The 24,703-nt window shown below is 46.5% G+C and overlaps 1 protein-coding gene across 10 annotated transcripts in view; it reads right to left on the reverse strand.

The window, feature by feature from the left end:
- The window catches only part of TANC1 (tetratricopeptide repeat, ankyrin repeat and coiled-coil containing 1), a 253,872-nt gene that overhangs the window by 21,170 nt on the left and 207,999 nt on the right, over positions 1-24,703 (reverse strand). For all 10 annotated transcript variants that reach the window (XM_055572465.1, XM_055572473.1, XM_055572470.1 and 7 more), the window contains 5 exons: positions 23,962-24,070; positions 22,577-22,699; positions 12,462-12,698; positions 10,500-10,685; positions 8,014-8,092 (listed from right to left, as the gene is read on the reverse strand). In XM_055572465.1, coding sequence (XP_055428440.1) covers positions 8,014-8,092; positions 10,500-10,685; positions 12,462-12,698; positions 22,577-22,699; positions 23,962-24,070 — 734 coding nt within the window. The remainder of the gene's footprint in view (positions 1-8,013; positions 8,093-10,499; positions 10,686-12,461; positions 12,699-22,576; positions 22,700-23,961; positions 24,071-24,703) is intronic.

Genomic DNA, 24,703 nt, shown 5'->3' on the forward strand with positions numbered 1-24,703 from the left:
TGAAAATGTTGCCTCCCCTGCTGTATCAGCCCATTTCCCAGTGAACTATTTATAAAGCAAGACAGGAGCCAGATGTGAGGAACCCAGACACTCCTGATGTGCGACCAATTCTAGAGTGAAAACATGCCGTCAGTCTCTGTACACAGATTAAACACGAACCTCAAGTTGCCAAGGAATTGTTTTAAATAAATAAAATATGCAACTGCCACGGGACTTCACGTGTGATCAAACTTCTTTGTCCCTTATAGTCTCTTGCGATGATGCACTTTGTGATTCTAAGGAACCTAGGTTTTTAGAACTTTTAAAAAAGGATAAGAAAAACAGTGCAATGTGAGATTACCAGACAAGATGGCAGAGTTAGAAGGACCTTGAGCTCATCTCCTCTCAGGAGGAAAATAAGAAGATTCTGACATTTTAATAATATACTCTGATATTTGTGAAGTGCTTCCTACAGGACACTTCATGGTCCTTCAAATTCACAAATTTATTTAATACACAGCTAACTTCTATGAGGCAAGTACCACTCATCCTGGTTTTACTGATGTGGAAACTATGGCCCAGAGAAGTTAAAACAACTCACCTAAGGCCACACAGCTAGTGGAAGGCACGAAAGCATGTGATGCCAGGGAGTCCAGCTGGAGTCTGAGTTCTTAACTCTCACACTTTGGCCCCTAAAGAATCTCTTTTAAAAAATATTCAATCAATCAGACTAAGAATGTTGTTCTAGAACAAGGGTACCAGAAAATACTTTTCTTCTCCTGAAGAATTGTTAAGCTTTCTCCCACAGACAGTAAGAATAATCCACAATGAGTGTGCTCCCTTCTCACTCTGGTCAAAAGGCATCCTAAGGCCAAAACAGTAGTTCAACCTGGCAAGCACACAGGACATTACGGCAGGAATATCCACGCTGTTCCTTGTGTCCTGTTTGTGACCTTTTTTCCCTTTTCTTATATATTTTATTTCAAAGAAGCCTCTTCAAGTCCTTTGAGGGATAATGTGTGCTATAAATAACATAAATTCAATTTAAAAACAATTTCCTAAAATATGGGATGACATAAATCACGTTCCATACAGACTTTGTGCCAAAAACCTATCAGAAGACTGCAGCTCTGACCAGCTGTCACTTCTAAAGCATGCTGAGAATGCTCACATTTTGGGTAGATCCTCTTACACACCGCATTATTTAAAGCATGTACATTGTGCTGTTCCCTCCTCTCCTCGAAGGGATACATGTGAGCCGAGGAGAGCAGAGTTAAAGGCAGGACCCCACATGAGGGATCACTGCAAAAGGGGGACCTTCTGACAAAACCATACTACGCAAGTGTGTGCATGCTCAGTCGCATCTGACTCTTTGAGACCCCACGGTCTGTAGCCCACTAGGCTCCTCTGTCCATGGGGTTTCCCAGGCATAAATATTGGAGTGGGTGGCCATTTCCTCTCCTCTTCCAGACCCAGGGATCAAAACTGTGTCTCTTGCATCTCCTGCACTGGCAGGCAGATTCTTTACCACTAGTGCCCAGCCTCAAAAACAGAAAAAATCCAAATATATTTCAACAAGAGTTTTAAACATTCAAGGTAACTTTTCAACAGGAGAGCAGGTGAACCTCCTGAGCTAGGAGGGAATGTCCAAAACAACAAGCAGCCATGTTTGTGGGTAAAGATGCTCTAAACTACCAAAATGCATACGAGTGCATGTCTTTATGTTGGAAGCCCAGGTTGTGTTTTTTAATCAAAAGGAAGGAACTCACTAGAACAAAGGCCTCTGTGTACAGCAAAAGCAGCACAATGGAGGTGGGGCACGGGTCTTGGTAAGCGGTCAAGCCACCAGTCCATATGCAGTCGAGATGCCTCTGTGGGCCTCCACAGGCGCCCTCCTCGCCCCTCACCTGCCCCGCAGCACTGGGACACACACTCAGTGGATTCCTGATGTCCTCTGAGCAGAGGACAGGTCCCCATGTCAGGGGCAACCCCCGGGTGTCTTCCAGGGCAGAAAGGGGACAGGCTGTGGACGCACCCCGTCCCTCTCCTTCTCACCCCAATCCCCTCTATTGTTAGAGTGACCCCATGCCCATCTTCAGCTCCTTCCAGAGCCTGAGTTACCCCCTCCTCCAGTGCCTACATTACTCCACTCTGTCCCTCCCCTCTCATAGTCCTGGGTTACGCCCCCCTCCCATTTCCCTCCCTTTAGGGTCCTGAGTTATCCCCTCCCATCCTTTCCAGGGTTCTGGGTTACCCACCTTCCCCTCCCTTCCTAGGGCCTGGGTTGCCCCCTCCATCCAGAATGTTGGATCACCTCCCTTCTAGGTTATCCCCTCCCTCACACTCTCTAAGGTCCCGGGTTACCCCCTCTTTCATGCTTAGGACAGCCAAAACTTCTACCTTGTTCAGAATGGACAGAAATCTGGATTTCCACCCATCTTACTGCTCTTTTCTAAAGCAAACCCTAGCAGAGGAAGGAATGCCTGAACAAGGACTTCCCAGCAGTACTGATGAGACCTCCCCGGGACCTCCAAAAACTATACAACAGAAGTCACTTGCTTGTCTCTACAAAGCAAATTCCTTCACGTAAATTCTCCACATGTCCCAACAAGCAAGAGATCAGTTCTTTTCTTTCTAGTCTCTCACCTGAATTCTGCCTTGAGAGGTACCTAACCGGTGTGAAGGCCAAACTCAATCCAGAAGTCTCAAATTTCCTTTAAATTCTTAACAAATAAGAGCCCTACTCTGTCTAAAAAAAACCTAAGGTAAAATCTGAAAGAACAGAAGGTTCTTTTAAATCAAGCACCAGGCATCCTGTTGCCTGATGTGCGCGTAGAGTTCTGGGGTGGCTTTGGGTGTGATGAGCTCAGCCGTCCATGGTCCCTGCAGTGGCAGCTTAAGGACACCTCACCCCCCGCCCCCAGAAGGACAGGCAGAGTCCCAGAGTGGAAACTGAAGCAGCTGAACGGAGACAAGAGAAAAGAGAGAAACTTTTTAAAACAGCAAAGATGAAATACAACTCATATTCTGGCTTCCTGGTCCCATAAGGAAACAGGTGTGAGGACCCTCCCCCCAAACTGGTCTGGAAACGTCCCACACCCAGCTGAGGGGCTGTGCTGAGACTCAAGTCCCATCTAGAATTCCACGCAGAATTAGAGAAGAGTGACCCATGACTGGCATACATGCTGGACTAAACTGCCTCCACAAGCAATGATAATGAAGGTTATGCAGCTAAAAATCCCATTTGATTTGCTGGGGAGAAAATTCAACCCTTCTTGGAAATTGAGGAAAATAAAACAATATTTACAACAATTAAGTTTCTTTGGAAAGTATTTACCAACTAAAAAAGCATGAACAACATGAAAGAATATTTGACATGAAACATTTCGGTGAGACATCTAACGACCTCTGACGGGGCATCTCAGTTCAGAACTTAGGGAAGGGCAATCCTTGGGAGTGGGTGGCTAACGGGCGGGATGGCATCCTACCCATGTGTGAAGCCAGGGCTCCAAGCCTGCTGCTACCAACTAGGAGCAGTGAGAAGGATTTCCAAGGGACCACAGGGCACGGCACATCGGGGGCTGGCAGTCGGGCTGGCGGTGTGGGGAGGGAGATTTATGCACACAAAGATGGGGCTGGCACTGGCCATCTTGGCCTGTTGGTCATGTCCATGCCGTGGGTAGTTGCTAATAGCTAGGTGTTTCAAAAGATGCAGTACAGCACCCAGCCACGTAGATGACTGGGTCGAGGGCTTCTAAGCCAGCCTGGAGTCCAGCAGCACGTGACCTGCACTATGACAGACAAGAAGACACAGAGGACATGGTCCCAGTGAGCAATGGGCTCCTGACCTCTTTCCTCCAACAACACAGCTTCTCCCAAATTATTCTGCAAGGTGAGTGTTACCTACCCTAAAAGTTACATCACTTTGTTTTCTTTAAACCCACCTGTCCGCTCAGTCAACAGCTATGTACCAAGCACCAGACAAGACCAGTGGCTAGTGGCTACGAGGCTGGACGTACAGATAGCAAGCATTTCCATCATCACAGAAAGTTCTGCAGGACAACATGAGACCAGACACAGTGATTACAGAAAGAAGAGCACAGGAGACTTGGAGAGTTCTGCCCTCCTGAAACCCATAATGTAGGCACAATAAGCTTTCATCAGGTAAGCAACAAGAGATACAAGACCGGCAAGAACAAATGGTTCTTCCAGAAGCTGCGGTTTTAGGTCTGTCTCAGTTAATAAAAATATTTTTTAAAAGTTAAAAAAAAAATCAAAAAACAATCAAATTTATAAGCAGTAAGTACTAAGCAGGGAACTGTAACGTGACCCCAAGGAGTCAGGGCTGGGAACGCTTTGCTTACAAAACAGGCGTATTCACTGAAATAAAAGCGTTTCTATTCCCCTAAAGAGCAAGAGGTTCTGACTAGAGACAGACAGCAGGCTCACAGACTTGAGAGAGGCCTGGAGTTTGGGAGCACAGTTCCTCTGACAATTCACAGCAGCATGAGGTCACCAGTTAAGCATTTCTGATCATTTTATCAGGCTGATTCCCATCGAACACTGACAAGGGAACAGTAACTCACTTAGGTCAAGACTTCGTGGGAGCCAGCACTTGTTTGTCATGACTGTGGAATGCCTGAAGCAGATAACTTGAGCATCTGATGGGTTCTTGTCATGGTTCAGGCTGCCCAGAAACTACAGGATCAAGGCTGTTTGTGTGAACGGGCAGGTGGCCTCGGCAGCCACACAGGCAGAGCTGCTGGCTGGAGACATACCCCAAGCCCACTCCGGGAGCTGCAAGCTTTCTCCTCACTCTTCTTCCACTGGAGTGAGTGTCACACTCTTTATTTGCGTGAGAACAAGGGAAAGTGCTGAAGAGCTACAGGACTGATTTTGAAGGGCTGGATCTAAAAACCAAACAGACCAAACAGACATAAAAAGGAAATGGCTCCAGAGGTTGGTGGAAAGGGAAACTACATAAATCAGGCTCTCTGCTCTCCAAAACCAGGAGAGATACAGGTAGCTGAGCTCCAAACAGGGCGGCACAGCGCTGCATGGACACCATCAAAGCTGGGCAGGTGAGCCAAGAACAGACCATGGAGACCCTGCAGGAACCCCGTCAGCTGCTATTTTAAATCCAAGTTGTTCATAGCTAATCTACACTGCATAGACATGAATGAACTCTTGGGATCCTACCCTCAAGCTGCGGCCGGAGACAGATAAGTTCCATTCTAGAGTGTTTTAGGCACAAAGCACCACTGACTACACCCAGGAATGAGGATCAAACCAGGAAGGAGAGCAACTGCTTTCATTCTGCGCGTCTTTAGCAATTAGAAGCAGCGCACAGAGCATGCAACCCACCCAGGCTGGGGGACCACCAGGTCGCCGCTTGCTGAGAACAAGGACTGCGAGCTGCCCCATCGACTCAGGCTGTCTTCACCGGGGCCGTCTCTTCCAGAAGGCATTTGGGGTCAGGTAATGTGGACCCTGTGTGGCTGAATCCCAAACACAGACCTCACAATCTGGGCAATGCAGTACACATCTATGCAAAACCCCATATATGCAGATGTTCCCTCATCTAAAACTTCCTCTGCAAGATTTCCAAGTGTTCCTCTGACAACCACTGACTACGGTCTGTAGTGGCAGACATGGGTGGACATTTCTGAAAGAACACAGGAGAAAAATATCACACAGAAAAATGCAGAGCAGGCAAGACTGGCTTTACTGACATGCAGCCACCGAGTACAGCAGGGGCCTCTAAGCCTGAGAAATAGTGCTTAGCTTTCTCTTGGTTTAAATTTTTTCCAAAGTCTCTCACACTCTCAGCTGAGGAAATTCAGGTTTACTGCCTGCAGAGGAAAGCTATGAGCTGTTTCTCAGGCTGCAGAGTGGTCTGAAGGTTATACACAAGGCTTTGCAAGGGAGAAGCTGAACCATTAGTTATCCTTTCACTGAGGCTGATGGGAGCCTGTAGTTTCTCTTCCATGCTTCTTTAGCCTACAACCTGGCAGATTCTCAAGGGGGAAGGAAGGAAGGTGCTTACTGAAACTCAGGACTGGTCATCTCGAGAAAAAACAGACCACACAAACAGCTCTCAAATGAAAGCCTTCTCTGCTTCTCTGGATTTTTTTTTTTTTTTTTTTTTTTTGGCCCAGAAAGAAAACACCCTTCTAATATTAAAGATCAGAGATTCTTATTGAGCTAAGTGAGGGGTGTTACAGGTACTGGCACTGACCCCCATCATCATCACGGCTCCTCTCATTAGTGTTCCTGTGAGACCGGCACTTAGACAGCTGCTTACGGTGATTCTCTGTTTGTCCCGAGGCCACAGAGCCCCTGAAATCACCTGGGTGGACTTTTAGGAAAGGAGTGTCCTATCCTTCCCAGGTGGCGCAGTGGTAAAGAATCTGCCTGCCAGTGCAGGAGACGCAAGAGACGCGGGTTTGATCCCTGGATCAGGAAGATCCCCTGGAGAAGGGCATGGCAACCCACTCCAGTATTCTTGCCTGGAGAATCCCTTGGACAGAGGAGCCTGGCAGCCTACAATCCATGGGGTAACAAGGAGTCAGACATAATTATTGGACTGAGCCTGAGCATATACCTGTGTGTGTGTCAAGTCACACACCCTAATGAATCAATTTCTAGGCCCAACTGCCCCAGGGGTTCTGACCATAGGGAACACCTGGCCAAGATTGTCACATCTCATTCAGTCTTCATCAGATCCTAGAAAGCAGGATTATTTACCTCATTTGACAAAGAGGCAAAGACCCTGCCTCCAGGCCCCAGAGGACAGGGATCTGGCCTTCCGAAGTAGCACAAAGAAAGCCATGTGCTGGCCTGTGGGCTACCTTGAGGCCCACAGCACAACAGGAAGTGGTGGAAACTTTCACCAAATATGGAGTATTCCATACTATTGAAATGACTGGGGAAAAGACTCCATAAGGAATTAAAGCCAATATTTACATCTACACACATGGACCCCAAGCATAATCTAAACCCGTCTGTGAGTCCTGCACTCTCCCTGAACCTAGTGGACATGCCACCACTCTTGCCCTTTAACACCAACCCCCCTGCCACCAGCCCACCACCCACATCTCCACAACTAGCATTATAAGCCCCAGCATGCGCCTGGCAGCATCTACAGGGGAGTTGGGTGGGGGGGTTGACAGGGGAGGAGGGGCAGTGGGGAGGGAGTTGGGGGGCGAGCACCTGTGCTACCCATCAAGAAACTCTTTGAGGCTTTTCTTAAGTATGAGTTAGCTGAGGGACTCTACACACCACCATTTGGTTTGTTAGGAAATAATTGAGAAGCAGTTGGAAATAAATCTGTGCAGGAGACACTGAAGTCATACACAGGACGCAGCCTGGAAATGCATGTTAAACACCATTGGTTACATTTGGTAAACAGCAACTGATAAAGTCTCACACTTCTAAATCCAATTCAGTCAAATGGAAAATTTCAAAGCAGCCTTATTTACATTAATATTAACCTGACAAGTAGCCAACTCAGATCTTCCCGAAGATTTACTACAGTTCAACACACACACCCCACACCAAAGGAAATGGACCCTGTAGCTGGTATTCAGTCTGTTGTGCAGGCTCCATGAGGACTGAGTCCTACTCTGGAGAAGGCAGGCCAGAGCCTTCCTTGCTGAGCACCTTGGATTCAGCTGAACACAGGGCTGCAAGTTCTGCGCTGCTCATGGTGCAGTCACAGGACGACCAGGTTGCTTAGGACATCAAAACACTCAGCGAGGTGGAAAGCACCGCCTTGTCCGGGTATTTCTAGCTGACATTCATCAGAGGCACAGGAACTGCTGGTCTAATTCAAAATGATTCAAATTGCACTTGCTTCTAGAAAAGTTTTACTCATCATTTGGGAAGTTTCAAAAGCTCTTAACTTCAAACGCTTTGTGATAACAATAGGCCCAGATGCATCCCATGTCATTCTTAAGACAACTGGGCCAAAATGGCGGCGAGGACATCAAGCAGCTACTTGGCCCCAGCTACAAGCAGGGGAACCGTAATTACCTGTTTCTCCCCACAGCGTGTCGGTGCCATTGACGTCTATTTCATGTTCCTTTTCCAGTTCCAGCAAGCACTGGAGCACCTGTCAAGTGGCAAGGTGATTTAATGAGTTTTCAAAGCCATATGCGCTTATTATATCCTGTGTATCAAAGGAGAGAACGTGTTGTTTTTTAACCGTGATTATCTCATGCTGCACAAGGAGAGAGAATATAATGAAAATGGTTTTCCAGCATAATTCATATGCTATTCACACTTTCACTTTGAGAAGAAGAAGAAAAAAAAAAAGTGAATTTCGGCAACACTGTTCAGGATTACTAGGTACTCAGAATTCTAATGAATTCCAACATGACCCAAATATGCCAGCCTCATCAACAAAGGACAGGGGAGATCATACAGAGTGCAGCTTCTGCATAAATCGCCAGAAGATGGTGAATCCCTTTCTTCACAAGGAAGGAAAACAAGGTGATGTATATACCTTTCAATAAAATAATGCTGCTTCAAATGCTTTTTCCACTCACATTATTCTTTCCCCTCGATCAAACAGCAGGGTGCGTCACGGGGTGGGGGCAGGGAGCCAGAGGTATCTGAGCCCTTAACCAGAGTCAGATCCACCCTGCTCTCCAGCATCCGCCCTGCTCACCAGCAGCCATCTTCCAGCTCCCCAATCCACTCACAATAAGGGCCCCACATCCTAGTCAGAAAACCTGTGAATGTTACCTTACGTGGGAAGAGGGGATTTGTAGATCTGACTGCGAATCTTGAAACGGGATGATTATCCTGAATTATCACAGCGTATATTGTATACATACTTGATACGATCACAGCTGTTTATAAGAGGGACAGGAGGAACCAGGGCCAAGGGAAGGATGAGGTGAGATGACAGGAAGCACACTCGGAAGACAGAGGCAGGGCCACAAGCCAAGGAGTGAGGTGGATTCTAGAAGCTAGAGGAAAAAAGAGAAACACTCTTCTCTGAAGCCTCCAAAAGAAACACTGGCTTCCTGACCCAACTTAATTTCAGCCTTCTGACCTCCAGAACAGGTTGCTTCAAGCCACTGAAGTCTGCGGTCACTTACTACGACAGCATGCGGAAACTAACACGCCCCTCAAGGCCTGTGGTGAATGAGCCCTGTCCTCTGCCATGAGGCAGTGGCTGGCTGCTTTCCCACGGCTCCTCACAGCCAGTTTCACAACAGCCTGAGACCAAGGTCACATCCAACGTGGCTTCGCTGTCCTTCCTAAGATGATTTTTCACCTTCTGGACCTATGCAGATTTAGGGAACAGTTTAAAAAGGAAAAGCATCCACATTCAAATATGTCGATTTAACATGCTCCCTCTTTATCTATGTAAACGGGTCTTTAAAAATATTTCTTTGTATTTTTAATCTAAAAAAAAAATAAACCCAGCATATGGTAATGTTTAATACATTTTTATGAAATGTGTGCTTTGTTCATTTTTTATGAAAAAAAGTATTTTCTCCAAAACTAAAACACAGTTAACTTGACTAGCATTGTTTTACATTTCTATAAATTTCTTTTATGTCTGTCTTAAGAGAAGATAGCTTCTTTTTCTTATATGCTTCTGTATTCAACTTGCTGCAATATATTGTCTTGGTTGAAGTAGTGTATATGTGCATTTTTGACATTTTAAATGCCAACAATAAGCCAGCTAGCTGCGTGTATGTGTGTATCTGCTCCAGTGTCTTAAATGGTAAAAGTCAGCCAGCCAGCTTTGTACCCAAATTTACTTTGGTACATTTACATTTTACATTTGGTACATTTACATTTGGCACATTTACTTTGGTACAAAGTCATTGTGGGGAAAAATCTTAGAAACATTGGCAACTCTAATCGCCTGAAGACACTACAGAGTGAGAAATACACGGAAGAAAAAGGGTAAAATATTATTAACTTCACAGACACATGGGTCAGAAGATGACAACAAAATCTTCAAATCGAGGAATACTGACACCGGCCAGAAATCAGTGCTGGATATAACTACTGCATGAAGTTCTCCTTCAGTGCAGGAACCGTAGATGACAAGCATGCTTACATGCTACCAGAGCGTGTTCTATTTTAAACACCTCTATTTTTAAAAATCCTTCCAATACTCAAGAACAAGTTTAGAATTAGGATTCCATGTGATTATTGTTCAAAGACCACAAGGACAAGAGGATGAATCAAAGCGGGAAAAGGAGAGGAGAGCAGGACTAGAAGGTAAAAACAGAACAAGGAGGGGAGACAGGAAGCAGCAAGGCGGGGCAGAGAGTGCGCGCCCTGGAGGGGCTCCTTCCACTCGCAGGAAGGCTGTGGTAACAACAGAACACCTTTACACGTGGTGAGACCAACTGCTCTGTTTGGAGACCCTCATTTCCTTTCATTCCTTCAGTGCATCGCAAGCAGGCAACCTGGAAGAAGGTGAGTGCGAAGCGCCCAGCCCCCCGGGCTCCCGCTTTCCCAGGGAGTACCCTGGGAAAGGCCCCACTCACCGAGCCGTGGCCCATGCTGGCGGCCGCTGTCAGCGCCTGCTGCAAAGCTTGGCTCTTCCTCAGCGCACCGGGCTGCGGCGGGCCCAACGACCACTCGCAGGTCAGCAGGTAGCGGAGAACGTCGCCGTGGCCCCTCAGTGCACTGTGGACCAGCGCGCACTGGCCTTTCTTATCCAAGTGGTCCACCTGGGTGGGGAGCGGGGGCAGGAGCAGGGGAAGGTCACAGCTGAGCATCACTTTGTCACAGTGACCACATGTGCTGTGAACAAACCCCATCCCACTGCAGATGTACGGGGTTCGTGTCCCAGTGTGTCCCTCTGGAGAGTCTCTGTCTGAATTATTGCAACTGATGCACTGTTCCAGGCCTCGAGTTCCCTCTGTAGATCTAGTGATCACAAGGCATCCTCTTCATGCCGTTCATGGAAGAAGGGAAGTGCTTCTGTTAAACCTTCCTAGTGGATTCATACTGCTCACACTGCCCCTCCATTTCCACCTCCAGACCATGGGTTGGCTTTATTTGGAGGCTAGCTGAGAGCTCTGTGGGAGAGGATGGAATCATATAGGTGGCTTATGTAGGCAGAGCCTCTGGGTCGAGGTGCAGAGCATCTTCAGAATTTACAAGTGAGGCTGGACCCTAAGTCCTCTCCCAGCCCAAGATCCCAGGCTTAGACAGGGCATGAAGTTTTATCTGCTGTCTCTTGGACCATCACGGGTATGCAGCCCTTGGTCACTGCCCCTTTGTGGCTGACCAGCCTTCCTGGCTTTGTGGCCACACTTGGCATGCTGGCACGACCTGGGTCACCTGCCTTCCCCAGTAAAATGCCACTTGGAGTCCCTTCCTGCCCTTCCTTGTTCAGAGCTGGGTTTTCCAGATCCCTCCCTTTTGCTGGCTTTCCTGTTTCAGTGACTAAAGAACTGTTCTGCCCCCCAAATCATAGCTTGCCACAGATTAAGGATACTGCACCCAAGTGACCAGGGTTGGGAAGAACAGGTTTTGTCTGCCCTCATACCTGCTCCCCAGAGAACTAGAAGCTCCAGTTCACTTCCTAGGGAGACAAAGGGCATGAAGAGGATGCCTTGTGATCACTAGATCTACAGAGGGAACTCGAGGCCTGGAACAGTGCATCAGTTGCAATAATTCAGACAGAGACTCTCCAGAGAGACACATTGGGACATGAACCCCATACATCTGCAGTGGGATGGGGCCAAAATGCTGTATTTTCGAGAGAAAAAAGCAAAAAGACTCCCATAGTTACTATAAGTCTAACGTCTTTTGTTGAACTTCAAAAAGCCTAACTATAAAGAAGAAAAACAAATATCAGCAATTTATTTCTATTGCTGTACAAAAGTACATTCTCCCTTCCCCAACAAAGTGCTTAAAATAAACAGTTTACTATAAACTTGGCACTGTTCTCATTCAACCTATTAACACTGACAGTCCTTGAGCAACTTGTTAATAATATAGTTACTTTGCATTGTTTTAGGCACATGACTTCCAAGACCCACAGAACTCGTTTATTATTATTATTTTAAAAGAAGACATAACATGAAATAAAAAGAAAAGAGAAAAAAAATCACATTTAAATCTTCAACTCATCCAGTGCAGAGTTAAATTCTGTGACAAGTTCAAAGGCAACACTTGCAGGCTTTTTACAGGATGGCCTTACTTGGGCCTCTAATGACCAGGAGCCTCCCCTCAGGCAGGATTAAGCAGAATAAGAGGTTTGAACAAAACATACGGCCCCCTCTCCCTCTCGAAGACAATATACTTCTATCACACATACCCACATCAGGGCACATCACACACTGTAGCTCCACCCTTTCTGTTTATGTTCATTGCAACTTGACAAAGTAGAGGCAGAAGGGAGCCTGGCCCAGCCAATGAGAATTCTACCAGCAATGGGAGACACTTCCCACCTCTGTGGCCCCCTTCAGCCCTCTGAGGGGAAGGCTGTCGCTTACCCTCGCCCCCTTCTTGGCCAGCAGACACACCAGCTTCATGTGGCCTGCAGCGGCCGCGTAGCAGAGGGCAGTCATGCCATTCTCCGACATGCCATCCAGGCAGGCGCCGAATTCCAGAAGCAGAGTGACCACTTCCTCGTGGCCAAGGTGAGACTGGACGCACAGGATCGGGGCGTTATTTAACACTTCGGTCCTGTAGTTCACGTTGGCCCCTCCTAAAATCAGGAGACGGCTCACCTGTTGGAGAATGTCCCCCAACAAGATTAATTTCTCATGAAGTTGGCAATCATAACAATGTTTGTGGAGAAGGGTGGTATCCTTAGTCCAGTGGTTCTCAAACGTGAGTGTGCACTGGTATGACCTCACATGCACTGAAGATGCACATTCTCGCTGGTGAGAATGCAGAATGGCACAGCTGCCTCGGGAAACTGTGGAGGTTTCTCAGGACCCAGCCATCCCACTCCAGGTACCCGTCCAGAGGAAATGAGATCAGAATCTCAGTGAGATACCCGCACTGCTGTGTGATGGAAGCACTATTCACAATCGCTAAGAGTTGCAGGCAAACTAAAAGGTCAACAGATGAGTGGACAGACAAAAGTGGTATGTACATACACTGGCATATCACCCAGCTTTCAAAAGGAAGGAAATCCTGCCCCATGTGACAACACAGATGAACCCTGAGAACACTGCTCACTCAATCACGTCTGACTCTTTGTGACTCCACGGACTACAGCCCACCGGGCTCCTCTGTCCATGGCATTTTCCAGGAGAGAATATTGGAGTGGGTTGCCATTTCCTGCACCAGGGGATCTGCCAGGCGCAGAGATCACACCTGCATCTTCTGCACTGGCAGGTAAATTTTTTACCACTGAGCCACCAGGGAAGCTATTGAGAACATTGAAAGTGAAAGTGAAATCGTTCAGTCGTGTCCGACTCTTTGCGACCCCATGGACTGTAGCCTACCAGGCTTCTCAGTCCTTGGGATTTTCCAGGCAAGAGGACTGAAGTGGGTTGCCATTTCCTTCTCCAGGGGATCTTTGCAACCCAGGGATCGAACCCGGGTCTCCCACATTGTAGGCAGATGCTTTATCCTCTGAGCCACCAGGGAAGCCCGTAAGCCAACGATAAAGAGACAAATGCTGTATGACTTCACTAAATATAAGGGACATAGAGTAGTCAAATTCACAAAGATAGAAAGTAGAATAGTGGCTTCCAGGGCCTGGGAGAAGGTGGGGGAAACAAGACCTGTTTAATAGGTGTGGAGATTTAGTTTTATTGTAGAGTTTTATTACTGCACAATAATATGAATATATTTAACACAGATTTCTACCTTTAAAAACAGTTAAGATGATACATTTTATGATGTGTTTTATCACAATTAAAAAACAAAAATTTAGAAATGTCTATTCTCTGGACTCAGACCTCTGGATTCAGTAGGTCTGGCGGCGGTGGGAGTGCGGTCTAAGAGTGTGCCTGTTTACTGAATTCCCCCCAGGTGATAGAGATGCTGTTGGTCTGGGGATCACATTTTGAAAACCACTGTCTGATCCAAATAAAAACAGAAAATTCATTTTGGGGGACAATGAAATAATCATCACGGGATTAAATAATTAACAGTGAGATAATAAAGCCAAAAATAAGAGCATACAGTTTTTTCTTTACAAGGAATTGTACCTGCAAGAAAGAGCAGAATACGTAAAAATGCTCATATGCTTGGGACTGTCAGCAGCACGAAACTCCTAGAAAAGCATCTGCTTTTCTGACTAATTGCTATATATCCACCACCCACTGAACGCCTTGGATCCAGATATAAAAGGAAATTCATTATCTATAGGTTTTAAAATAAAATCATTGAATACTTTATGTGAATTATAACTGTACTAATATTTTCTTCAAGTCTCCAGATCACTGGAAAAATGACACTCCATTAACACCTATTAAGATGCCCACTGCGTTTCTTCAAACAGTCCCTTTCAATGGTCCTGATCACATCAATCACCCCCTGACAGACTCTGGCCGCCTCCGGCTGCCCGTTAGGTATGAAAACCACAGAGACTGCGTCTCTTATCTGACCAGAGACACATGGGATCATTAGAGGATCGAGAAAGATGACAAGGAATATAAAATGTGAGGCATTTCAATGATACGGTGCCCACAAGAGTAGCTAACGGAATATTTACAAAGTGATAAATTATTATTCTGGTGGTGACACCACACGTCAGAATAGTGATTCCATACAGACTGGTTAGAACCCAGAGTGTAAGATCTGCAGACTCGCTGGCTGCCACTGAAGCTTGAGCCCTGGGTGACCCAGCCCTCAGCTGCTTCTCTAACCTCCTCTATCAGCACTCTTCCCCTCACTTACCCACCACCCCACTACCCCGCAAAGGTGACCACACTGGGTATAATGCTTGTCCCGTAACAAGGGCAGGCAGGACCCCACCTCCGGGTCTTCCCCTCTCTCCCCTTTAGATCCCTCTGCCATGAATAAATTCCCTTTCCATAGATACACATGACAAAGGATCACTTCCACTGAGTGCCTGCTTCAACGCCAGGACACCAGGGAGAAGTCCCCCCAGTCTATACAGAATGCTCCCAGCCCTCCCCTATGCACAAACCCCCACATCATCCACACACACCAACCCTGAGGACCACCATCTACCCCACATGCTCCATTTCCCATTTGGCCTAGGGCACAAGACACTGGTTCTAAGACACAAGAAGTTCACAGATAAGAGGGGTAAACAAAGCCCCTCTATGGGTGAGGATGGCCCACAAGTCAGTTCCTTCCCACTATTAGGACCATCACTTATAATTAAGGAAGGACCTCTTAAAGTAGGGGGAGAGGGGAGATAAATTAGGAATCTGGGGTGAGCAGATATACATTACTATATATGAAATAGATCAACAACAGGACCTGTACTGCACAGCACAGGGAACTACACTCGATATTTTGTAACAACCTGTAAGGGAGAAGAATCTAAAAAAGAGTGTGTGTGTGTAAGGGAGTGCGTGTGTGTAAACTGAACCACTTTGCTGTGCATCTGAAACTATCTGTAAGGGAGAAGAATCTAAAAAAGAATGTGTGTGTGTGTGTGTGTGTCTAAGGGAGTGTGTGTGTAAACTGAACCACTCTGCTGTGCCTCTGAAACTATCTGTAAGGGAGAAGAATCTAAAAAATGTGTGTGTGTTTGTGTGTGTGTAAGGTCCGTCTAGTCAAGGCTACGGTTTTTCCAGTGGTCATGTATGGATGTGAGAGTTGGACTGTGAAGAAGGCTGAGCGCCGAAGAATTGATGCTTTTGAACTGTGGTGTTGGAGAAGACTCTTGAGAGTCCCTTGGACTGCAAGGAGATCCCAGCAGTCCATTCTGAAGGAGATCAGCCCTGGGATTTCTTTGGAAGGAATGATGCTAAAGCTGAAACTCCAGTACTTTGGCCATCTCATGCAAGGAGTTGACTCACTGGAAAAGACTCTGATGCTGGGAGGGATTGGGGGCAGGAGGAGAAGGGGACAATAGAGGATGAGATGGCTGGATGGCATCACTGACTCGATGGATGTGAGTCTGAGTGAACTCTGGGAGTTGGTGAGGGACAGGGAGGCCTGGCGTGCTGTGATTCATGGGGTCGCAAAGAGTCGGACACAACTGAGCAACTGAACTGAACTGAAGGGAGAAGAATCTAAAAAAGAATGTGTGTGTGTGTGTGTGTGTGTGTGTGTAAACTGAACCACTTTGCTGTGCATCTGAAACTAATGCAACAGTATAAATCAATACTTTCAAAAAAAAAAAAAAAAAAGGCACACTTGTGCCCACGCAACTAGACCCATCTCATCATTCACAGAGTCATAGGGAGAGGACCATCTTCCAAACTCACCAAGTCAACAACAACCCAGCCCCCAGCTGCCAACCAGCACATGTGGACAGAAGGGCAGAAAATAGAGAGGAGAAATCAGGAGAGGTGTCCCTGTCCCCACAGTGACACGGGATACAACCTTGGGCAAACCCATCCCCACCGAGCTTGCTCTACAGCCCTAAATCGGTTTGCTCCTAAAAACAGCACCAGACTCAAGCAGGACTTTAAAGCATTTTAAAAGGGTAAGTGCCCAACAAAAGTCAGGGTTTTTGAGAAAATGACTTCCCACTGAGTAACCGCCGACAGTGTGGCAGGAATAGGACAATGCTGCTGGCACAGTAGGGGTTTTATTGAGGCCCAAGAAATGAGTTCTTAGGCGAGAGCAATACAGAGCAGAACCTGAACAGCTTTTCCAAATTTTCAACACACACACACCAGGGCCTTCCCTGCTCGTCTAATGGTTAAGAATCCATCTTCCAATGCAGGGGACTGAGTTCGATCTCTGGTCGGAGAACTAAGATCTTGTGAGCTGGGGGGGGCGCTAAGCCCCCCTGCAACTACCGAGCCTGTGCATCACAACCAGAGAGAAGCCTGCACACCAGAACGCAGAGCACACGCTGCCGCAACCAAGATCTGACGCAGCCAAAACAAACTAAATATTAAACAAGATCAAAGCGGGGGCATCATTTACCAACATTACAGAAATAAAAAACATTTAAAAACACACACACACACACAATAACACTGATGGGCCCACTGGACTCTGGTCACCAAAGGACAGGCAGACACTGCTTGTAAATTCGCAGGGTGACTTTGATCACCAGTTAGTTACCCTCTCTCTCCCCTCTCCCATCAATCCCATTCCCTCTTGAGATTCATGAGCCTAAAAGAACAAGATGATGGATTAAAGAGTCTGAGTTCTCAATCAGCCTCTTAACTAACTTGCTGTGTGATTTTCAGAAAATTACTCAACCTCTCTGTGATTCAGGTGCTGTCTAAGGAGATGACAGTACACCACCCCATTCTACTGGACAGAAACTCTTCTAAGAACGTTGGAAGGTGTGGCCTCAGTAATGTCTTGCATAATACTATATAAGAAAAGTCTTATGGAAGGTCTGTGCACAGAGGCAGAACTTTCCTAAAGGCATTTGTTATCAATTCTCTATCTGCTTCTTGGGAAAAACATTTCCTTTGCTGGTGCGATGCTGTGGGTATTTTTACCACTTATCCTCCCTAAACAGTCTGTGATCTTCTCCAAACCCATGCTTCTTAACCCTGCTGCTCGGTGAAACCACCAGGGAGCTTGCAAGTTTCCAAAGCACCTGCCCCACCCTTGGAGATTCTGACTAGGCTGGGGCCTGGGGCTCCCAGGTGGTTCCAGCTGGCAGCCGCGGCTGTAAACACACCAGGTGAGGAGCGCACCTGTGGAGGGAGAGCGGGCTTGCTCTGTGCCAGGCGCTCTTCCCACCGTGGGATCTGGGCACCTATCACTACCCTCACCCGAAAGGTGGAAATAAAAACAGTTGCACTTCCTTGGGTTGTTGTGAAGATTAAAAATGAACATGCCACACACACAAAGCACTTAGCACAGCCCTGAGCATCCTATAAGTGCTGAATAAATATTACTTGCTATTGTTATAATCACTTTTGGGGGGAAAAAAAATGAAAGTGTTAGTCTCGGTTGTGTCCGACTCTGAGACCCTGTGGACTGTTGCCTGCCAGGTTCCCCTGTTCCTGGGATTCTCTAGGCAAGAATACCGGAGTGGGTTGCCATTTCCTGCTCCAGAGGATCTTCCCAACCCAGGGATTAAAACCAGGTATCCTGTATTGTAGGCAGATTCTTTACCATCTGAGCAACCAGAGAAGATTAATGGATCTTTACAAGAGACAAGGGCCCCAGTCTCTGACCCTCAGAAGGCATAGGAGGGCGCTCTGCCCCAGAAACTGGCTGACCCAGAGGGCTTGTCCCCCTGTCCCCACCGCGCCAGGGCTGCTCATCAGCACAGGCAGCAAGGAGACCTCACGCTCCTCTGAGGGCAGGTGTGGGCCCATCAGAGCTTGTGGGCAGCTCCCCTTCACCACCACCACCAGGCACATGCACAAGTTCTCAGTGTCCAGAAAGAAGGTGAAAAGCAACTAAAAATAACTCACTTGACCATATAATAAATGCCAAGTCTTCTCCCAAGAGCTTCAACATCTCAGTGAGGTGTCCTCTCACTCTATGATGCAGGTTCTTTAGTGACCTTCACTTCACAGGTGAGCAAACTGAGGCTCAGAGCAGGTAAGGCAGAGATTAGCCCCGGGCACAACACTAACTACTATCTTATCACAGTCCAGCAGCTGAAGCAGCAGCTCTGGCTAAGACTACTCAGCATTCGGGGAAGCAGAAAAATGGTTCTTTCTGTATATTTTTTCCCAACTACATGGAAATCTTCTGGTCACCACCACCATGAAGCTCTCCCTTTAACAACTGGAAATGGCAATATTACCTATACACACCTCTGGATCGGATGAATGCAAGAAAATGAAAAAGAGGGTAGGGTGGTAGGTAAAATGATGTGATCATGAAGAACAGAAGAGGTTCTGTCCAGCATATGGTAAAGTGGGAGGCTCGGTTTTCTCACTGGAGGTTTTCATCAGTACAACTGGTGTAAATGCGTGTTTCCTAATAATTATGCAGAATACAACTGCATCCTTTTAGCCAGGGAAGTTAGGCCAAGGTCCACACCTAACTCCTGTCTCCTCCCCTCCCTGCCTCCAGCTGTGAGAAGAATCACAATCTTAATTCCCTTGAGCCCACAGCCTTAGGAAGCCTGGGGCTGGCAGCCAGCCCAATGGAACTATGTGAGCAAAACAACAAACTGAACCGAAGCCTGGGGGCCCTGGTGGCAAGGACCCCAGAGGGCCATCCAGAGCTCAGGCTGGCATCAGCCTGGCCTGGCTATGGTAGATCACATTGTTAGAAATCACGGGCATGCCACCAAAATTAAAATTCAACTACCAAGTAATTACTCCAGAGCAAGCAGCTTTAATTTACCAAAGTGGCAAACTGCAATTATTGCTCAAAATGACATCCTTTCCTGTATGACAACATTTAATACTCTCTGAAAAAAAATTCCTTAATTGCATGCATAATTTTAAATTACTGTAATTTGTTCAAGATTCTGTGAAAAATCACCCCCACCTTTTTTTGAAAGACAAAAGAAACAGAAGGATAATAGAAAGTCTTAAAATTCTGTGACTAAGTTATACAATTTGGGGGGATAATGTTAGATGTAGACTACACTGGAATTTTATAAAACAAAGTAAAGATGAATAACTTTTAAAATTGAAAATATGTTAAAGAGGAAAGTTTATAATCCCAGGCGGGTCAAGCTCATTACACTATTACACGGTACCTTTTAATTTATTGTCTTAAAAACTCATATTCAACAGAGTATAACATTTCCCATTTACTTTTCTCCACCTTAAAATAACTTTTGTGCCCATAATTCATTAAAACAGTGAAAACAGATACTTTCATTTTAATTTTTCTTTCTTTGTTCCTTGCCATCATTACAGAATTTTATTAATTATGGAGAAGCCAAAAGACATACTTTCAGCTGAAATAAGAGATGAAACTATTACAATAAACTCAGTTCCAGTTTCTATAACAAGTAAAACAAAAACTCGAAACACAATTTCTTCATCACGTGAAATATGTCCTTGGCACGTTCTCTTTTTTCAGAGTAACTCTATCTAGAAAGGAAGTGCTCCTTTTGACTAGAAGCCTAAGTCACCTCAGTCGTGTCCAACTCTGTGCGACCCCATAGACAGCAGCCCACCAGGCTCCCCTGTCCCTGGGACTCTCCAGACAAGAACACTGGAGTGGGTTGCCATTTCCTTCTCCAATGCATGAAGGTGAAAAGTGAAAGTGAAGTCACTCAGTCCTGTCCGACTCTGAGCGACCCCATGGACTACAGCCTACCAGGCTCCTCTGTCCATGGGATTTTCCAGGCAAGAGTACTGGAGTGGGGTGCCATTGCCTTCTCCAAGCTTAGAGCTAGTGCTCCTTAATTACAAAAGCGGCTTACCTGTCTTCACCCCATAAAACTTGCACATAGCTTCAGTCAGGACACAACCCTCAAGTCTACCCCTCTGCAGAACGCAGGTTGGACACAGGGGTTCCTGGGAGCAGTTCTCCAGGGCTGCTCTGCTTCCAGATGCCCTGTCCAGGGGTGAGCCCAGCCAAAATCCAATAAGCCCTCTGCCTCTCAAGACTGGAACCCTAACAGCACTGAGTCCACCTGCACTTTTGCATTTGTAAAGACCTTGTCTGAATCCACCAGGGGGGTGGTGGCCTTTCTCTAACCAACACCCAAGCTCTGTACTGGGCGGTAGGGCTGTGGGCGAGCCGCTCCAGGGTCAGAGCCCTGCTGGGTCCTTCCTGACACCCAGGCTCCTTTGTCAGCATTGTTACACTCTCCACTTCTAAAGACCAGCAAGGAGGGATGTAATGTACCCTACGGGACCAAAACCAGCAAGGGGGGATGTAATGTACCCCACGGGACCAAAGCCAATAATAATTTAGTTTATTTCAAAGTTTCTAAGACAGTAGATCTGAAGTTTTCACTGTAAGAAAAAATTTATAACCACATGTGGTGATATTTGTTAACAAGACCTTTTGTGCTATAAAAACAAGTATCACGTCATTAGGTTGTTCATCGAAAATCTACATCAACTATACTTCCATTGAAAAAAGAGCGAGAAAAAAAAATAAGGAAAACAGCCTGCTCTCTCTATTAGTAGGTTCTGTATCTGTGAATTCAACCAACCACAGATTAAAACTATTTGAAAATAAAACTTTCCATAAAGTTGCAAAAAAGCAAAACTTGAATTTGCTGTGTGCAACTCTTTATATAGTCTTTGTATTATATTAGATATTAGAAGCACTCTAGAGATGATCTAAAGTATATGGGAGGATATGCGTAGGTTATATTCAAATACTGTGCCCTTATATATGGGACTTGAGCATCCTTGGATTTAGGTGTCTGTGGAAGGACCTGGAATGAATCCAAGGGACTATTATACATCAGGAAAGCAGGGAGGGGAGAAGAGGGGGCAGTGCTCTGCAAGGCCTCGATCCCCAGACACACGTCCAAGGTGGGGTGCTGAGGGTGGGACATGTTGACAATAGGGGAGAAGAGACACAGAGGTTCCCCCGGGCCTGGAGAGGGTGTGGGGACAAGACTCTTCCATGGCACCATCTCAGGGGCATGTGGGTTTAATGAACCAAAGTGAGGAGAAGAAAAAGATTCTTGGAAAATTCTAGGGCTTCCCTTGACCACCTGGTGACAATGTGAGGCCATCCTTGGGCTACTAACAAGAGAACAGGTATGACTTTTCATAGCGGTGACTGAAGGGGAGAACCTGGCTACCTGGGAAACGATGTCAGAGCTTTTGAAGGCAGCCAACACATCAGGGCCTGGGGCTCAAAGGCCTGGAGTCGAGCAGCTACGTCAAGCAGGTAAGAAATATAAATGTGAAGACAATTACGATCTCATCTTACTTTGCACTGGGGAAGATGGTTATAAACAGCTATAATGTTAAGTCAGGAGTTCCCACACGCCATGGGAGTTAACCCCTCTTTGCTGCCTTAAGCAGATACTTGGCCTCTGTGTGCTTTAGATTCTTAGACTGCATTAACAGAGGAGGGAAAAATCTACTCTGAAAAGCTCAGCAAAATACTGTGAAATATTAGCCACTGATGGGGAGTGAGAAAGCCCTTGGTTCAGCAGCAGGCAGACCCTGATACACTTTCCGTGGTCATAAATACATGTGTGTACAAATCTTTAATAAAATTTTCCTCTTTAAAGTGACCAACCCTTTGCCACTCATCAGGGCTTAATTTCCTATGAACCGTAAAGAGATAGTCCAGATTGGAAGCTAGGATGCTTTAAAAGTCCATTTTCCCTGGAAATTCCCCTCTGACCTCTGCTTTCCTTTGTGAACTGTTTCCCTTATCTCATCTACTCTGAAACAGTCACCATGAGCTCACATAGCAGCCCCTGACCACCCACATCTTGCTGCCTCAGCAAAAGCCAGACGTGTGGAAGACAACCGGAAACGGAGCAGTCACATCCGTGTGCTTCACACCCAGAAAACCGCCTCTTTAGAAGCGTCCCAGCCTCCTTTGCCCACAACCCAGGGCAGGGGACAGCAGGACCGCTGATGCAACAGTGGTCAGGCAGGGGCTCTGGCTCCCTGGGCAGAGGGAGGCTCACCTTCACATTGGGAGTGTAGAGATTCCTGAGAGAGGCCAGGGCCGCGGACAGCCCCTCGGTGCTGTACCCGATCCACAGGGCCTGGAGGTGGCTTGAAGAGATTCCCGTCTTCTTGCTGAGGCCCTGGGAAAAAACAGCGGCAAATCAGCTTCAACATCTCCTCTCCCACATGCAGCATGGGTCTGAAGCAGGTGAACGTCCCCACTGAACACGAGGCAAAGGCTGTGTGCACAGAAAAAGGCTCGGACCTGTAAGCATTCCCGTCCTAAAACCAAGGGTCAAGGAACCAACCTGCCTTTGCTACAGTAACTGTCCGCCTGGCAGAAAGGATGGCAGTTGAGGGAAAAGTTTCTCTTTATAGAGGTTCTCTAATCACTTAAAGGAAGAATAAATGTTAGAGTATCACCATTTATAGTCCTTAACGAAGGAAGAGGCCAGTCATGGCTGATGGCCTCCCACCAAGCGCACAAGCTGTCCTGACCCCAGAAACCTCATGCAGGCTTACAGAGCATTTTAACTCTAACGGGCAGACCTCGAAGATATTGCAGGTTTGGTTCCAGACCACAGCAACAACATGAGTCATGCAATTTTTCTGGTTTCCTGGTGCACTTGAAAGCTTTATGTTTACATCATACTGTAGTCTATTCAGTGTGCAATAGCACTGTCTAAAAAAATGTATTAATACATACCTTAATTTTAAAATATTTTATTGCTAAAAAATGCCAACCATCATCTGAGACTTCAGTAAGTTGTAGTAGTAACATCAAAGATTGCTGATCACAGAACACCATAAGAAGTAACAATGAAGAAGTCTGAAATATTTTAAGAATTTTCCAAAATATGACACAGACACATGAAGTAAGCAAACTCTATTGGAAAAATGGTGCCAAAAGTCTAGCTCAATGCAGGGGAGGCATAAACCTTCATTTTGTAAGAAAAAATACAATTATTTGCAAAGCACAAAAAAGCAAAAGTGCAGTATTACTTTTACCTGTGTAAAGTAATTATGATATGCAGGGGAGGGTGGTAAGGGAGGAATCAAACCTGAACCTGATTAAACTGCTCAAAATAACTACCAAAGAATAAAAAATCCAGAGGAAAAAGGAACAAGTTAAACTAGGACACAAGAAACAAGGACACCATCAGAAAATCCAGGTGGTAGGAAACTGCAGAGGTCACATAACTTAGCCTCTTCCATAACTATTTAACAAGGAAACAAAGGGGAATGAATGAAGTGGAAACTTGATTTAGAGGGTGGAAAAGTGAGAACAATGGTTACTTTTAGGCAGGGGCCGGGTCTGGAATGGGGCTCACAAAGTTGTCTCCAGAACCAAAACGTCAATGCGGCACCAATGAAACCCTCCCTCCAGCGGTGTGGGGCTCACCTTGAAAATGTGTGCCTTCAGGATGTGATGGCCAAGCTCCATGGTCTGCTGGCGGTTCAGCTTGCCCTCCTGTCGCGAGAACATGAATGCCAGCAGAGCGTGCCCGTTCCTAGGACGAGAAACACAAAGGCTGGTAAACAAAGACCCCAGTGCACCTCCCTGCAGGCCCTTGGGGTGAACATCACCAAACGACCCCTGAACTCTCCTGCTGGTGTCTCAGCATCACCATATGAGAGGGGTGGAAAGCTGCTTCTTCACAGAGGATGCCAATGTTGTTTACTCCTTACGTCATCTTCTCGAGACTCCCCTATCTCTGTGGAGTGACTCAGAGAGAAGCCCCAGGACAGGGCAAGTCTTTGTGGAACCACCCACTCTGTGTTCATCAGCCATCACTCTCGTGTAATTTAAGTCTTTCACAAAAACACCAACTCCATGAGACTAAGGGTCTTGTCTAAGTCACAGCTTGGTCACAATACCTAGCAAATGCCCAAGACTCAGTAAGAACCCAAATATGCATTTCTTGGATGGATGGACAGATGAAGGACAGATATGTGCAAATGGACAGATGGAGCAGAACCATACTGGACCTGACCCTAGGCCTCGTGTCAGTACAATCACCACTGAGGGCAGACTGGGCCAAAGGACAAGACCTTACCATGGGAGGGAAAGCAAAACCAGGCTGCACGCAGAAATAGCTCATGATCAGAAAACTACTAGCATTTTAGGCTCGAAAGGAACACAG

This window comes from Bubalus kerabau, chromosome 3, assembly GCF_029407905.1.
Source record: "Bubalus kerabau isolate K-KA32 ecotype Philippines breed swamp buffalo chromosome 3, PCC_UOA_SB_1v2, whole genome shotgun sequence".
NCBI classification, from domain to species: Eukaryota; Metazoa; Chordata; class Mammalia; order Artiodactyla; family Bovidae; genus Bubalus; species Bubalus kerabau.